The sequence below is a fragment of the Lepisosteus platostomus genome, chromosome 12, assembly GCF_059453375.1.
Source record: "Lepisosteus platostomus isolate fLepPlt1 chromosome 12, fLepPlt1.hap1, whole genome shotgun sequence".
Lineage (NCBI taxonomy): Eukaryota > Metazoa > Chordata > Actinopteri > Semionotiformes > Lepisosteidae > Lepisosteus > Lepisosteus platostomus.
In genome coordinates this window covers 7,138,059-7,155,887 of record NC_142622.1, presented here as the reverse complement: position 1 = coordinate 7,155,887, position 17,829 = coordinate 7,138,059, and the positions used below count along the sequence as shown (strand labels likewise).

The 17,829-nt window shown below is 37.6% G+C and overlaps 1 protein-coding gene across 3 annotated transcripts in view; it reads right to left on the bottom strand.

Annotated features, from left to right (window-relative positions):
* necab1 (N-terminal EF-hand calcium binding protein 1) overlaps positions 1 to 17,829 on the bottom strand; it is a 58,751-nt gene that overhangs the window by 2,412 nt on the left and 38,510 nt on the right. For all 3 annotated transcript variants that reach the window (XM_088600658.1, XM_088600657.1, XM_088600656.1), the window contains 6 exons: positions 14,148 to 14,284; positions 8,957 to 9,087; positions 7,540 to 7,616; positions 6,660 to 6,713; positions 1,606 to 1,718; positions 421 to 498 (listed from right to left, as the gene is read on the bottom strand). In XM_088600658.1, the coding sequence (XP_088456784.1) occupies positions 421 to 498; positions 1,606 to 1,718; positions 6,660 to 6,713; positions 7,540 to 7,616; positions 8,957 to 9,087; positions 14,148 to 14,284 (590 nt within the window). The remainder of the gene's footprint in view (positions 1 to 420; positions 499 to 1,605; positions 1,719 to 6,659; positions 6,714 to 7,539; positions 7,617 to 8,956; positions 9,088 to 14,147; positions 14,285 to 17,829) is intronic.

Genomic DNA, 17,829 nt, shown 5'->3' with positions numbered 1-17,829 from the left:
GCAGACATGCAAATGCATCTATGTATCCATTAAGTCATTGTTGCAATTCCTTTCTGAGTTCAACAAGATGACATTTAGAGTACACTGTATAGAACTGAGAGACTGGCCATCAGTGTATTGTGAGGGAATGGCAGCAGGAAGATGAGGAAGGAATGGTGCTGTATTTATTTGCTTGTATTTTCTTATATAGCACACACTTAATGAGGTGTAATTAAAACTACATGAGGAGAGGAATCCCTGAGTGAGATATAAATTGATAAGAGAAAATTACTTTTTTTTTCTGCGAACAAGATCTCACAATATACACTGACTAACTGGCCTGTTTTTACAAATTGAGCCTCTGAGCATCCCAGTTAATGAGTGAATACAGAAAACTCAGTATACACTTGAGTATAAACCCCAGCCAGCAAACCCACTTACTTTTTCCAGACATTGCTGTGCTCCCAGAACTCATACAATATGAAACGGGATTCACTGGAAAGCTTTTGTACTGCAATGCTGCAAATATAAAAGCAATCTGTTATTAAAAAAGGCAGCATAACGTTAATGAGTTTAATGTATGCCTCCAAGTAATTTCCTCAGAAAAAAGGTTTTTCAGTTAACATTTAATAACACAAAAATAAATTCCATTTTCTTGGAACGAGATGAAAGGTTTGCTGTCCGTAAAGATGAGTTATCACCAGAAATGTCAGTTTGTTTCTGTAGTCATAGGTAGACAGCAGGTGGCAACACAGGCATCAAAATGTTCTCCACAATAAAACGTAAAGTTTATTCAACACCAAGCTTCAATGAATCTTAGCTGAAGTTAATGATTTAAACCTTTAATTTTCTCTTGACAAAAACATCTCTAATATTTTTGGATCTTATTCACTTTAGAAGGAATTTCTTGATATTCCATGTAGAGTCAACTTATCTGAGATTTCATGACGTTCTGTATGCTTCTTACAATCTAAACCGTCACTTTGTCATGTTCATAAAATACCCACACAAAAGCAAAAAAAAATGACAAAATCATCTATAAAACACAATCCTAATATAATAAAGAATATATTTTTTCACCAGGTACAACTGTTGAGAGCTCTGCTACCAGGTGGTAATTTCCAATAATCTAAACTAATATAGAGAAGACAGAGCTAAATAGAAATACATGGGTACAGTTGTTTTTTAATTTGATTTGGGGCTGCTTCAAGCCTTTGATTCATGAACAAGGTCAGTTATTGCTACACGCCACTCTAAATTTGTGCTCACAGTTATGTCTGACTTACAGTGTAAAAGTGAAAGCTGGACTAAGGCTTGGTAACTATGATTATGCCTTTAGAAATGTTCTGTCCATGACTTTAGACTAATGAATTTACAACATCGCACCCGTTTAAGGTGAAATGATGATGCCTCACAACAAATTTCTGGTTTAATTCTAAAACAAAGAAACATGAATACAGCAGTTTCAGTAAGACAAGAAATCCGGTGTAAGATCCATAAAAGAAAACTTTGTGACAGAGCAATTTTTGCCTGACTGTAGTTTAGGAATTCCACTTTTGGGGTGTCTTTGGAAATTGCAGGGGTGAATTAAGACATGAATCACACAGCGTGCGAGTATCAACTTACTGCAGGCAGCCGGTCTGCGAGCTTGCGGACTCGATGTACTGTCTCAGGGCCAGGCGGAACTCTTCAAGCTCTTCCTCCAGCACTGACAACTGGCGCTGCACGATCAGGATGTGCTGTGTGTCGGAAATCAGATTGGGGGCAGTTAAGGTTTCCCACCAGCGGCAGCACAATAACCTCCTGTTCAACAAATAACATCTACATGTAGTATCTGTTCCACACCAGCGCTTCCGGAAGAGGTCGGTGAGTGAGCGTCAGCTCGCCGGCGGAAAAGAAGGTTCTTTGCACTGCAAAATGATTCTGGCTTGTGTGGAAATACAGCATTGACAGATCACCGAACAGTTGGCTGGATTTGAGATTATAGTTCCATCACATACGGGGACGGGGAGCAGAATGGAAAAAAACTGGATTGCTATTTGAGATTGAGAAACTGTTCTGTATTCTACTGCATATTGCTTAGGAAATTTTACAAATAAAGATAATGGCTTTATTTATCATTTTCCCTCTCACATTGGTACTCACATTTGCTTAACTTCATATGGACTCAAAATAGGCTTGCAAGTCAGCAACAGAGGCTTCATATTTGCCTCAATCATGAATTGGTTTCCATAGTACCTCTGGTACTGCTTGTTAGAGATGTTCTAAGACAGTTGATGGGAAAGTCCAGGCACTAACGTGTCTACCCAGTAATAGGTTCGGTATTAGAGATAGAAATGTGAAATTTGAAAAGGGCTAAACATCATCATTGTTAATTATCATCACTAATTTATCTGGCTGATGCTTTTGTCGAGAGCATCTTGCATTTACAGGAGCAATCTAGCTGAAGTACCTTGTTCAAGATTAAAAAGAACAGTTTTCCACCTGGGATGTGAATCTACATCTACTGTATCAATTTACAGAACTGAGCAGAACACTAACCCCTGTTCCATGGCTGCAATATTTAATCATGAAGTATTATTTTCACTTTAGTTGTTCTGTTAATTCTGATCTTCCCTTTCTTTAGAAAGGGAAGCTTCTTTTTATCTGGAAGGTTAGTACACTCGCACTCATTTTCTACCTGAATGTGTTAAACACTGCGGAGCTTTTGATCACAGGTCATATTTGCCTTTATAAGTCAAATACCTATCCATATGTTTAACTATAACACTATTACATTGTTAGCTGAGTGCAAATCAGCTTACGAAAAAGGTGCTAAGAATATAAGAAAGTGTTATAAATGAGAAGAGACCATTCAGCCCATTGTACTCATTTGGTTATCGGTAGCCAAGATAAAAGAATTTGAGTTATTTCTATTCATAATTATTATTATTTATATCACTATCATTGTTTAAAATAGAACTGAACAGCACCATTCTTTCAATAATGGTCTATTCTTAACATCTGCAGTAATACCGGGTTAAACGGCAGCTATGCAGTGTTATCTGGTGCTCTGCTACAACACTTTGAAGGCATTGTAGCTTTTATTTAAATAAAGAGAATACACAGGAAAACAAATCAGGCAAAAACTAGAATTTGCATTTCTTATTCTAGATTATATAGTAACTGTGGTTGTTAGTAACATAAGTCTCAAAAGATTAAAGCAAATTGCATACAGTTTCTCCTCTTCTCCGACACTTGTTAATTTCACAATAATCTTGCTTTCTTTCCTTTTCAAAGTGTGGAGATGGAAACTACTGTACCATTGCCAGATGTGGCCTTTGTCTGTGCCTGATCGATTCAGAGAGGCCGTCTCATTACACCCACATTTTCACAACAGTGTGGGGGCCACCTGGATCTCCATGTGTGACACTGTTTTGCTATTTCCTTTGCAAAACTGAAGCTAATTGAATGGCTAACAACATGTTCATTATGAATCAGACCCTGGGAAGATCCAGAAGTGGATTTAAGTAACTGACCAGTTTTCAGCTTAAATATTGGGGATGCGCAGCAAGCCTCTACAGCAAAACGTAGCTGAAGAATCAAGTAATCAACAAACCTAATGTGTAGAAATGTGACTATGCTGACAGGGATGTTTATAAGTAATAGACCTTCCTAGGGGTATTGGTATATTATCACTGAACAGATAAGTGGGGGAGAACAAATTTGAAATGTATAGTGTAATAATGTGTGAATATCATATTATAAAGATCTTTTAAGATGACTCCTTTGTCCAACCAAATTCTGATAAATCAAATATTACCAGTGTAAAAGTGAATATGGTAGAGTGATATAATATAACCCCTGAACAACTGTATGTTAAGTGCTCAGGAAATAAAGCTAATTTATTCTGCATCTGTGCTGAATCCGGCACCAAAACTTGGCACCTTTTTATTAACAGATTGTCTGTTAAATTTTTAATTTAACAAAAAAAGGGAGACATATAAACGTTTGGAGCTCTTCTCTCCTCTTTTGTAACCTTTTTTCTTGTGTACCTAAATAATCTCTTCATGATCTTTTGTCACCACAATGTGACCCCCATTAAGAGCATTACCATTGTGCAGATCTGTTCCACATGATGAGGACACTTTCCAATTAGAATAAAATTAATCTGGAATTTATCTCACGGGATCAATAAAGTATCTATCTAAAACCATTTTCTTAATCTAAAAGCATGAGAAGGACAATAAGAAAGTCTCCTTTTTGTCTAGCTACAAGTACTATGCAAGGCCGTACAAAACTAGAGAAAAAGAAAGTAATAATATCTTAAAATGGCAAAGTACACTTTTAAGGGTGCATTATCATCAATTAGTTGGGGGTTACGAATACAGTCTACACATTAAGTAGTGTGTTTATCCAAAACATTTCTCACTGAGGTATCTTTCACAGCTGCTGCAGTATATTTTAATCTCACTTCTGCCAGCCAGTTTGAAAGGAGCCCCAGAAGGGAACAGAAAGTGATGGCTCATTCCCTGCAGACCAGAACGACCTCTCCAGAGGCTCTTCACTGCTGCCACATCCTATAAACTCTCCCTACAGAACCTGAGAGTGGTCTTCAGGAGCATCTCTGGTAACAGGTCTCTTGATTTCTGCCATTTTCATGTCAAACATGACCTGAAAATGGACAAAAAGCATATGCATATGGACACAAGCTTTCTTTACTTAAACATCCGCACAGACTTTGTGGTTTATTCGACCAACGTGCTGGATTCTTCCTCTACTTTTTTGGAGGGTGTCAGGCCACCAGTCACAGCCACAAGTGAAGATAACCTTGTGAAGTGAAGTAATGTGTGATCCCAGCAACGCTTGGAAACGCATCAGCACAAATAAAAACATCCACCACAAATTAAAAAAAAAACAGGAAAACATCTAACAGCATTTTGCGGTAGTTTCAAACGTGTAGTATTTTGTAGCATTTTCTTCAATAATGCAGTAGTGGCAAAACAACGATGGCTGTAGGCTGACATAAGATATTAGTCAACAGAGCATAAAGAAGGTGGACTCCAGCTGCTGGGCAGATGGTTTCAGAGAAGGTTATTACACCTCTCTATCCAGTCTTGCTGCTTCAGTGCTTTGGTACAGATAGATGCCCTGCTGTTAAGTTCTGAGAAAAATAAAGATGAGGTTTCGCACTGGAACACAAATGTCTGAAATTTCTCTTTGATTTTTTCTATCTTTTCAAACAAGAAAAAACAAAAAGAAACTGAGAGGACTTTGATTTTTGTGTAATGCTTAGTAATTCCCAATTCAGCTTTTCATCCATTGTCTTAACAATGCTGGTACACCCCTGGACACAACTTGCTTTTTATTGGCATTGCCATTCAGCATCCTGCTGTCCTCCGCAGGCAAAGCACGATTTGCAGAAGCCAACAAGGACTCTTGTGACGCCTGTCTGATAAAACTACTGCATCTCACAGCCAGCTCAGAAGAATAAATGAATGATTCAGTTTTTAGACAATAAAGTGTTCAATATTGGTTGTGACTTCTGAGCCACCAGTCAAAGAAAGCCAATCAGAGAGGCGCTTCTGCTTGGAGAATCAAGGCCTGGAATGTCACACCTTAATTAGTGAGTCCTAACCTCGGCCTGACACAAAGATCTTTAATCTCAATATACCGCATTGAGCAACTTAAGCTCTTTACACTTCTTTATAGCTAAAAAAATCCAGTTTAGAAAGGGGGTTCTAAGAGAATATAAAACATACTGTAGATATACCATTGCTCTACAGATATCTGCTGGTTTCTATAGCAAATAAAGATGGAATGTCATATCATTTTGCATGAATATGCAGTAGCTGATAATTGAGTGTGCTTTGCTAGAGACTCATAACCAGTTTTGTGCAGTAGATTTTGTATGTAACAGGAGGCCAGCAGCTCTGTGATCATTATTTTATTTGTTTTCCATGTTAAACATGCATGTTCTACTTTGCACATATTCTTTTTTCAAGCGATAGTGGTCATTTACACAAGTCCTGTCCAACTGCCCCTCTGTAGCGCATCAATGCACAATAAAGCTACAGTAACACTTTGAGTGATAGCTTAATACTGATGCACTTCAGGAAGGCTAATACCCAAGTTGCAATGCTTTCTAATTTTGGTGCAGTAAATTAAAGTGATGTGAAATAAATGTGAGCATTTCACATTTTAATATATGAGACCTACTGCTAGAGATAGTTTAGCTGTTATTCTCAGGTTCTGTTTTACATCTTACATGTCATTTTAGACTATGTTTGTAGTACTGGGCACTTTCACAACGGGCCCAGAGGCCCACCATAAAAATAGGTATTCTGGCACAAACTTTTAAATGAAGGTTTTAGAACTGACAAATCATGCTGATATGCATTTTGTTTTAAGCAAACTTATTAAAGAGCACATTCTCCTGACTATTATACAGTATATGTTATGTGGAGTATATTTTTCTCAGCTCTTACCTTTGTTCATGTTTAAAATTGATTATTAAACTGAAATTTCATTGTCAACGTGGAAAGCCATTAGGTTCACAAACCGCTTAGATTTCTAAAACTTTACCACCAGTTTAGATACTAGAGGAACATTTCAGAATGAAAGATGATGCTACATTGACACAGGGCAGTCATGGTATTCTGAAAGTTTGCTCCTTTTATAAATAACATTGAATCACTTACAGATTTGGTGCTTCCATCTGAAACCTCTTCTTCCACTGGTTCAAGCTTTAGTTCCTGTAGAAACAAACACTTTCACTTGCTTGGGCAAAGAAACCTCACAAATACAGTCACTTCAGCTGAAGCCAAACCAGCACTCTCACAATAAAAGTGAGGGACATGCGTCAGTTCTGTGATGAACTAAAGAGTATTAAGTTTTATTCAAATACAGCTCATTTCAGGTTTGCAACTGAACCTAATCTGCCATTCAGAAACCAAGTATCATTACATCTCTAAATTACCTACAGTAGTGTTTCTCAATCATGGATGCGAGGTTTCCAAAGACTGTTTGAGGTACTGTATCACCAAAAACAGAACAATAAGACACTTCTCAGCACCAGTGTAGTTAGTAGTGTGTAAAATCCAAGCCTCCATTCAGTGATTGTTCTTTCTTTCTCCTTTGCAGCGTGGAATTAAATTTAATGGTAACACATACTGAGACAGCTCCCCTCTGGAATCTATTATATTTAGATACGTCTCTATGAAGCTTTAGTGTGGGTTAACCCCTTGAATTGCTTTAAAAATGCATGAGGACTAGCTGACTTTTTTTAGCATTGGACCCTTTAGTTATTCTAGAATTGTAATCATTCCATGGGGTGGGGTGTACACCTCAGTCTTAATAACAATTTTACTGACAACATAGTGGTGACCAATGGCTTTCTTTGTCCCTTGAATTTGAGAGAGCCCTTACTACCCACCCAACAGTTTATATGGGCTGAATGGCCACCTTTCATTAGCAACTACACTTACAGTTGCACCATTTGAAGCTCCCCACTTTCCAAAATTCCAAACTACCAATGGGTATTTAACATCCATGTTCAGATATTACAAGAGATCCTGTTACCTTCTTTTCTAACCTGTCAATGAGCTTCTGCAGTCTGTTTATTTGGGTCATCCACTGGCTGTCTTCTTCCTGCAGACCTATGGGAAATGATACATCAGAGGGCATGCACAGACTACAGGAAGGCTGGTAATATGTGTTTGATATCGTGTGATGTTTTTGTTCCTGACCCACAACACTTTGTGGCTTCTGCTTACAGTACAGGCGCCTAAGTTAAAATAAAAAGACAATATCTCAATCAGCACATCACGAATAACTGCATTAATAATAATTTCTTACACTTAAATAGCACTTTTCTGGACACTCCACTCAAAGTGCTTTACAGGTAATGGGGACTCCCCTCCACCACCACCAATGTGCAGCATCCATCTGGATGATGCGACGGCAGCCATAGTGCGCCATAACGCTTAACACACATCAGCTTTCAGTGGGGAGGAGAGCAGAGTAATGTAGACAATTCATAGAGGGGGATTATTAGGAGGCCATGATTGGTAAGGGCCAACGGGAAATTTGGCCAGGACGCCAGGGTTACACTCCTACTCTTTTCGAGAAACGCCCTGGGATTTTTAATGACCACAGAGAGTCAGGACCTCGGTTTATGTCTCATCCGAAGGACGGCACCCTCATCACTATACTGGGGCATTAGGACCCACATGGACCGCAGGGTGAGCGCCCAATGCTGGCCCCACTAACACCTCTTCCAGCAGCAACCTTAGTTTTTCCCAGGAGGTCTCCCATCCAGGTACTGACCAGGCTCACACCTGCTGAGCTTCAGTGGGCTGCCAGTTGTGAGTTGCAGGGTGATATGGCTGCTGGCCTTAATTGCATTAGAGGAATCTCACAAATCCCACCGTTTGCATCCTTACATAGTTTACATTAATTAATTGTTATGTTACCAGTTACTTATTATCGCAGAGTGTAACCCCACCATAAAAGAAATGTGTTAAGGAATGAAAATCTAGAGACTAGAAAGCTCAGTCATAATAAATGTCAGAAAATGTAACTTGGGTTTTGAAACTGAAAGCTGAATCCCACCAGAATACCAGAAAGAAAATCTAGTTTCCATTGATTTCAGATCTGCAGATTTCTGCACTTACATTTCTGATTCACACAAGGGTAGTTGTTCCCTTTCTCAAAGTGTACTAGTCATTCTTCATATGGTTTGCTGTCCATTAATTTAATGCCATTTATAAATCAATCAGAAACTGAAAGATAAGGCAACAGTAGTTTTTTCGTGTCAATGTACAACATCAATAGGACATAAACCCTTTTTTGTCCTTGGTTATCACTGAATATGAGTGTTTTAATGTACAACACTGGTTGTATTTTATTGCACACTTACTGTATTTTGCTGAGCAGAAAACAAAATGCCACATTTGGTTGACTGCCCTTTAGAATTGAATGGCAGAGCTAATAATACCTGAATTGACAATGTTGAAAAGGGGGTTGTTTGGAGATAAGCTGTTATTCCTTTGAAGTCTTCGATTGGATCGTTTTCCTGACCACTGAATTGACAGCACCTCAGGCTTCTCCGGCTTCTCTGGCCCTTGTCTGTAAATAAAACACAGATAACAGTTCATCTCTATGATGGCACCTTTATCTCCAGTTTGCACACAGATATCCCTCAGGATTGAGAGGCCCACATTTCTCCCAGTGACTTATTGTACTTGTCAGCAATTCTCACTCTGACGCCTATTCAAGAAGAAAAAGAAAAACTGTATTCACCACAGCTATTGCCTTAACAGAGCAAATCAATTGTATTCCATTGGACAGCACATGATCGTGTGTTTAGCAGTGGCACCCTTCTGTACAAGCCGTTGTGCTCCTTTTTAATGGAGACTTTCAATACATTGGATATTTTTTTCTTAACCAGTTTTTGGACAGATCCTTTGTGAAGAATGTGATAGAACATGATTTACCCAATTTCTTCAGATCTATGTTTTTTCACGCAGTAAAATAAAAGTGTCAATAATAATATTGTCAAATATTCTGGTGATGCTGTGATGGAAGCAAATATGTGAATCCTTCAGTTGAATTGAGATGTTAAGCTTATAAGTACTGTATAAAGTTCATATTTTAATCTGTCTAGTCATATAAATCTTAAACTATATTTAAATATCAATATTTATATATGTAACAATATATGGTACAGATCATTAATGTGTATCATCATGAAAGTAGATGTGACAAAATATAGACAAACTCCAACACCTATGTTAAAGTGGGATTAAATGGTTTTTATATACTTAAAATTTAGATGGCTTCTTGAGCAACTATACAGGAATAACCATTACCAATAGTGAAATACATATGTTGCCTTAAAATGCATAAAGTCCAAAGTGGCCATAGGTACTGTTGTATGTGGTATTGTCTATTCTGTTTCCAAGACACATTCTTTGGTTAGATTAAATTACTCTATAGAAAGCAAATCTGGGACCTCTTAAGATTTAAAATGGTCTTAAGGTTTAAAATTCCAGAATTCTTTCCTAATCCCATTCTTGGTATCTGGATAAAAAAGTAAAATAGGTCTGAGTTTAAAAAGTAATTGCTGAGGTTGAATTCCAACCCGAAAGAACAAAACCTTTCCTAAGCAGGTGACAGAATCTGTACCTCAGTGAATCTCTTTGCCTTTCATGATACTCCATTAAAATCCAACCTCCTGTTTCTGGCAGAATCCCGTGGTGCCCCTTTTAATTGGAACCCAGAGTTTCCTGCAGGCAAAAGTCTCTCATGATGCTTCCAATTAATCTTTGTGAAATTACTCACTTGGAGAAAATAGCGAGAGTGAGGTGTGAACTACACGTTCGGTACTCAAAAATACCATCTCTCCTGTGCATTCTAAATTGATGTCAAAACATCATCTTCGCCACATTACCACCTTGTAACCTCTTCATGTTAGATCTCAGAAGATAATCACGGCTGAGCCTGGTCAGGGCATGGGAGACTCTAAGGAAAACCTGACCCCTGAAATGTCCTGCTGTAAACTGGTGGACCAGTAGGTGGCGCTCTTCCTTCTGGAACGTAATTTCTATACCAATGCCCCGTTATGATGACCAGGAACATTGTGATAATAGATGTACCATTCTGCAGTCAGAACATTACACTGACATCTTGACTATGTGATCATTAAAGATTCCATGCACTGCTCAAAAGAGTATGGGTGTTAACACCAGCGTGCAGCTCTGACTACTTTGGGCTTATGCAACTCACCTTCCTAAATAAAAAAGATTTTAAAATTCTATATATGTTCAATTCTGTAATTATAATAATGCGAATATGTATAATAAATACATTATATACACTATATAAAGTAGTTCAGGTGGGTAGCTGCGGCAGCATGGAACAAGTAATAGGTTTGTTCCATGCTGAAAAGAGAAGAAAAAAAACACAACGTTTCGGCCGTGGAGCCTTCTTCAGGTGTGTATATACTATATAAAGTATATACAGTACATATCAAGATACAAATACAAATATCCTGAAAGATATTATTCCAGTGTGTTTTTCTTTCATACATTTATATGAAAATATCCGTTTTTATTCCAGAATTATAATGATTTATTCAGCACTATTTATTCGGAAAATCCTATTTAAGAAGTAAAAAAGGAGGAGAGTGCTGTATTAGGAGACAAAAGTATTTAAAGGAGGAGAGAGTAAATATATTATAATAAACAACCTCAAAAGAAACCCCCTGTTGTCTGTTGTCTTCTACCCACTGTTTTCGGTAGTTTATGTTTTATTTTGTTGCTTTTCCTTTTTCATATTGTCATTCCCCCATTAGAAATCAAACTCCGCTGCTAAGGGTCATGGCACCCTGATATCAAAGCGGACAACTCCATGGAAGGGACAACACTATATTGCAAAATATCGTCCAAAGATACAGAAGAAAAAGTCCTTCTGAAAAGCGATTACAGAAAGGATCCTTCAATCAGATTCAAATGAGGTTTTGCAAATGGCAATATGCCTCTCAAATACCCTGCTATGTTTTAAGCCCCTCTTTTATAAGGCGAGAGACAAAGAGACGGCGAGAGAGGCGGAGGTTAATCATATCAGACAGAATGGAAAATAGATGTAGTGTATCAATTTGTTCAAGATATTGGTGATTTTAAACATGTCAGATAGAGTAGACATCAAACTTGCACACAATAATCAACTGGTTGAAAACAAAGACCTGCAAATACTGTTGTAGCTGCAAATATCAGGAGGATTCTTTGTTTTAAAAAAAAGTATTGCATATTTACATTAATTATTTTTTCAAACATGAGCAGTATTGTAGTTGAAAACATATTCAATATTTTTGTTCCATTCTAATGGAGCATCAAGTCCAATATTACCTCTGCACCTTGTAATTATTCAGAATTTGTTGACAATTTCTTAGCTCAGGGCACAGACAGGAAGGAAGGTCTGACTGGTCCAATGCAACAGCTAGATTCTGAAGCCTACGGGTGTTTTGTTGAGTTATTTTTGAGTTGTTTTTCAGGAGCTTTTATTATTGAAATGCCAAACCGATAATGCAATAAGGCCTAAAAACACAGTGACCACAAAAGAACGTAATGATTTGTGACAGCATTCATATTTGCACACAAAATCACATCAAACTCAGTGGCTTCCAGTTTGGGGATTGGATACAGAGATTAAAATAAAATGTGATCATTGTAATCAATGAACTCAAACTGAAAAAAAAAGCGTTTTTTATTTTAAATATTTGTTTCAAATGTGTCAGTGTTCTTAAGTTGTCACCCATAATCAATTTAAAAGAACTTGTTAAACTGATTATCTTTTTTCCAGTGCTATAGTTCACTGCATCTGTCAGAATGTAAACAATAGGAAAATTGAAAATGCCTGTCTAAGCAAATCCAGTCTCATTTTACTGCAGTTTAGACTGTCTAAATGTGCAGCTGGAATCTATTGCTTATTGTCCAATCCTAATACTCTTCACAGATAGGGAATAAAAAGCCTTGCAAAAATTAATGTATTCCTAAGAGCTTGGAAAAGAGATGTGATGTTAGAAAATATCATTAGAGAACCATCACTAGTATTATAAAATTGTTAAGACTGCTGCAGCAAACAAAAAGCAAAATATGAATGCTTAAGTAGCATAAATGCACCATTTTGGTGAAACAGTACAAAAGGAACATGTGTTGCATGAAGCTGTAGCAGATGGAGAAAGGAAGAAAGGGGAGATAACTGAAAGAGATGTGCAGTTGTCTCTCTGTAACTGTAGTAATGCCACCTTCAAAAAATAGGAACAGACACTTTGTGTTCATTTAATTTTTTCCTTAATTAACTAAGCAGTCTTTATTAAGCAGCCCAGGACCCTGTGACAACAAGGAAATAATCGTTCCTGCTGCTGGAATTGTGGGAAGGAAGACAAAATGAGTTTGAACGGTCATGAAAACTCAGTTCAGCTGTGCCGAGTTTTCCTTCTGTGTTGTGTTGACGATCAATATGCAGATTATGAATTTGCACAGATTATGTTAATCCTAATCTTACCCAAACTGAGAAGTGCTTTGAATGGAATTTATGAAATGTTCATTAGATAACTTATGTCATTACTCATGTTTGACTAAATTTCCTCTGTGAAATTGTGAAAATCTGGAAATTGTTCACTGCAAACGAGGCCTTTTCATCTCACTTTTTTAAATCTTAATTTGTCTTTGTGTTTTTTTTTGTGCTGGATGAAGCCCTTTCTCCTGTGCATTATCTTTAACCTCTGAATGGAAAACAGCAATTTTGTAAATATAGGGAAGGCCATCAGGGAGATCACATCAGGTCTGAATCCCTAGTCTGACTGATGATCTGTCCACCAAACTAATAAAACTTGCATTTATCTAGATATTCATACCTCAGGTTCTTTACGTTAATGTCAAATAACAGCATGAAAATATATAGGAATAATGTCCCTAATTCCATATGGAGAATAATTACAACAAAACAATTTTCAGTTGTTTACTGTGCCATAATCTTTATCTTTTCACATTTTTTCTCATAGCTGCAGAGATTATTCATTATGCTTTCAACCTCCCAGATGGCAAAGCAAGCAGGCTACATATAGCCGTGCACCTGGTCCTTATTTACATCTAGTTAATTAATTCATTCCTCCAAATCTGATGCACTGCAAACAACCAAAATGTTAAAACAAAGGGAGCGTGTTAAAAGATAGTTAAAAATTCTGCTCTCTGTACTGCAGTTCAAAGGTATCAACTCTTTTTTTTTCTTTGAAAGGAAAACAAGGTATAAGCTTACTATAACAATATTTCAAAGTCTGCTATTTCACCCAGCTTTTGCCTTTAATAGTGAAGCTCATTCAGGGTGGTCTTCAAAGGTTCCTAAACGCAGTACACAACGGCTTGAGAAACATGACGCATTGTGACGTCTGGTTTAACTGGGTTTTAAAATCAGGCTAAAAAGCTAAACCTGAGTAGATAGCTGTACCAAGGCGGAATTCAATGTCTGCTGCTTTATAACAAGAACAAAACAGTAGGCAGTTGTGTGGACAGAATAGTCTTGACTTCATTGTTCCCTTTATTCTCGTAAGTGTCTTATAGAGTTCCTTCTTAACGGGTGAAGAAGTGTTCAGGCACAGCAGAGGACTGTGAGAATGGGGCACTTACCTCTCCTGTCGGGTCTGCTCGGCTGTGGTCTCCATGGCGCACTCTAAGGAGCTCTGGAGAGACTGCAGCTGATTGGCCGTCTCCTTCAGCAGGAACCGTGTCACAAATTGCTCCAGATGGGAAGACTCTTGATAGTCCTTCAAGAAAAAAAAAACATTTAGAGAAAGAGAGAACAGCCCTGGCGAATTTCTATCGTGATTTTTTTTCTTATGGGGGGTGCAGTGCATAATTTTGTTCATTAAATAAATGTCAATGCAAATATAAGGATTTTCCGCCTCACAGCTATGAAATAACAGACACCACTGTTAGATTGTTCCTGTTCCATACAGAAACAATACTTGGTTACAGAAGTATCTAACTGAGCATTATGTAAATAATGCAATAGTACTGAAAATTAAACTAATTCATTTTTTAAAATAGAACAGTCTTTAGAAGAAAACAAAAACAGTAATAACACCATCAATAAGAAGAATGCTTGGCATTCGATAGCCCTTCTCATTCCAAAAGATCCCAAAGAACTCTATATATGAGAAGAGATCCTCTTCATCAACCACTGAAGCACATCCGCTTGCGTGATGACTGCAGCTGTTCTGAGCCTGCAGCCCCACTGCTGAGAGGCTTAGGCGGAGAAGTCAGAATCTGCTCCACCAATTAAGTCCAGGGTGACCTCTGAACACTTTTTGAACAGAATCATTTTCTAAAATGGAAACGAATCGAAGAATGTCAGAGACTGACTACAAAATCAGGACAGCAGGCAACAGAAGTGGGCAACAGAAAATCCATGCTAGGTATGTATGCCAAGTGTCTAGCATGAAGAGGAGCGCTTTTTAGATATAAAGCTGAAATACCTTGATACCTAATAAAAAGCTCAGCCATTTAATCCATCTATACATTTTCTAAAAACTTTAATCAACCAGTCGTGGGGGAACCAGAGCGTAGATAGAGATGCAGGCAGGAGACACCATAGAGGACCCCCCCACAGGAAATGAACCCAAAGCCCAAACGCTTTGAGGCAGCGGCCCATGAAATATAAATCACTGAACAAGTCATTTTAACTAGTACCAGGTGCTGTTATTTTACAGTACATCCGGACTATAAAGTTGCTTATTCCTAGTACCTGAAGAAGTACCTCACACCTGAAGAAGGCTCCACGGCCGAAACGTTGTGTTTTCTTTCTTCTCACTTCAGCATGGAATAAACCTATTACTTGTTCTTAGTAAGGGTTGCTGCAACTCAAATCCTATTCCAGTAGCACAGGGCACAGAATGTTAACACACGTTGTAGAGGAAGGTCCACAGTAGAGCATGCTCACACACTAGCGCAATTTAGAGACACACACTGTAGGCGTGTCTTTGGGAGATGGACGGAAATCCAAAGACAATCCACACAGACACACGGAGAACATTTTAAAATGTAAACATTTAAACGCATTTTAAAAGCTACCTTCACATATGACTGCCTGCCTGGTTTGAATTTGGCATTGTTAGGTGAAGGAGACACCGATTGGTAGATGTACAGCACAGCATTTCTCTTGTTCACTTTTTAAGGAGAACAGCCAGGCAAATGAGAAAGAAGTCTTAATCTAAGATCCCCAATCTAAGAAAATATGCCCTCAGTTGTTAGTGTTAAACTGGCAGAATTGTAAAACAGAACATTTCCATGGCATCTATGAATACCATTTAAAATAAAAAAAATGGAAAAGATGGTAATTGTTAGGTACATAAAACAAAAATGCAAGCCTATATTTTTACAAAATATAAATGTAAATGTAATCTTGTAGAGTGCATTATAAAATAAATCAAACCGCATTAATGTCTCCCTAAAATGTTATATTCTGTAAAATCATTTGTAAAAGTACTTTCTTTTCTGTGATATCTACAATACACTGTTCCACTGAAGCTCTGACTGAACAATGTGCTTGATACGGACAGTGTCAATTATAGCTCCAGTATTTCACTGCACAGTACTGGGGCCTGTAATTAGATTTTGAAGTTCTCTGCAAGTTCTCATTAAGAGGTTAGAGATGGCTGCGAGACCAGAGCTACAGTAATTCATGGAGCCAAGCGTTCCAGTCACTAGAATTATGAATCATTCAGATGTAATTTAAGATTACCTCAATGACTCCATATCACTTACCGCTGCCTACATTATTAGGAGTCATATGTGAAATTCAAGGTTGCTAGTATTGTCTTATCTTTTTTACTTCAACTGGCATGATTGTTTATTAATCCTGTTCAAGAACAGAAATCAGGATAGGACTGACAGAGACGGGAGACATCATCTTAACTCTAACAAATAATGATAACTTCTAGGGTACTTATTCCTAACAGAAAGAACACATCCTAAACCTTTCTCTAAGTGATGGTCAATTAACAAATACTAGAAAAAATAAAATAAAGTGCAATCTTAGATGCACTCCAGCTGGGGTTGACAGGGTTAGGCTCAGCTGTCAATGGTTTGTAATTTGATATATTTTATAGAATATTATGTATAACTATACTGTATATTTTGCACATATACTGTATATAGTGTGTGTTTACAGGAGGTTTTCTTTGGTACTGTACATTACATAGATGTGGTTCTAACAGTTTAAACTGAGTTTTTTTTATATTTGGATCAGGTTAACTTGTAGTCTTCTCTGTTAAAGACAAAACAGTTCTGAAATGAAGACTACTTTCAGAAGACTTATCACTATCCTGGTTTATTAACAAAATTAATTCCATGAACTAAGTGTCTTTGTTATGTTCTGCAAAATAAACATGTTTACACTATTATATTGTTTGAAATGAGTTGTTTAGAACTGCATGTGTCCAGCCTCTCTCCTCAGGTTATCTAGCTAGTGTTAGAATTTTAAATAATGACATTAGGGCCTGGAAAGCAACATGCAGTCAAGGATTGTCTTGTGAACCCTTCGTGTGGTACTAAAAGCTTTTATTGATCCTTGCTAGATGAAGCCAGAGCCAGAGCTCTTCCAGCTGACATTGGGACAATACACTTCTCTTTAAAGAAAGTCACAATCAACCTTTTTGCTTTATTCCTTAAGTAAGTCTGACAGGAGGAGAAAGAGATAATGATTCTATGGGGAATTCAGGTAGTTTGTAGGGAGATTCACAAAATTCTTCATGTAGGAACAAGCCAACATTTTTTTGTCTCACTTAAATTGCCTGCCAGATACTGTATATGCATATAGGTCAGGTACTGTATATGCATATATATGCATATTCTTCAGTGTTACGGTTTATCCCACTGAAGAAATTAGTAACACAGCTTTGGGCACAGATGAATATTGCCTCATTTCACCTTGAAATATACTGTATCAAAAGAATTATTTAGTGATCTTTTAAAGTTATAATTTATTTCAACACATTTTTTATACAAAAATAAATTCTATTACAAAGTTCTAGACCACACAAGTACAGCCCCATTTGGAGATACTATAGATATACACTCACACCAGCTCCAGTTTTCCCAGAAGCCAATTAACCTACCAGTATGTCTTTGAACCGTGAGATCAAACCGTAGCACCTGCAGGAAACGCATGCAGACATGGGCAAGGCATTCAAACTCCACGCAGATAAAGGCCAGGGCGCCAGAAAAGCAAGGCAGCAATGCCAGCCACAGTGTCATCCCTTTATCGACACCACTGGACCAGTTGGTTTTTCTGTTTTGAAACTCTTTTTTT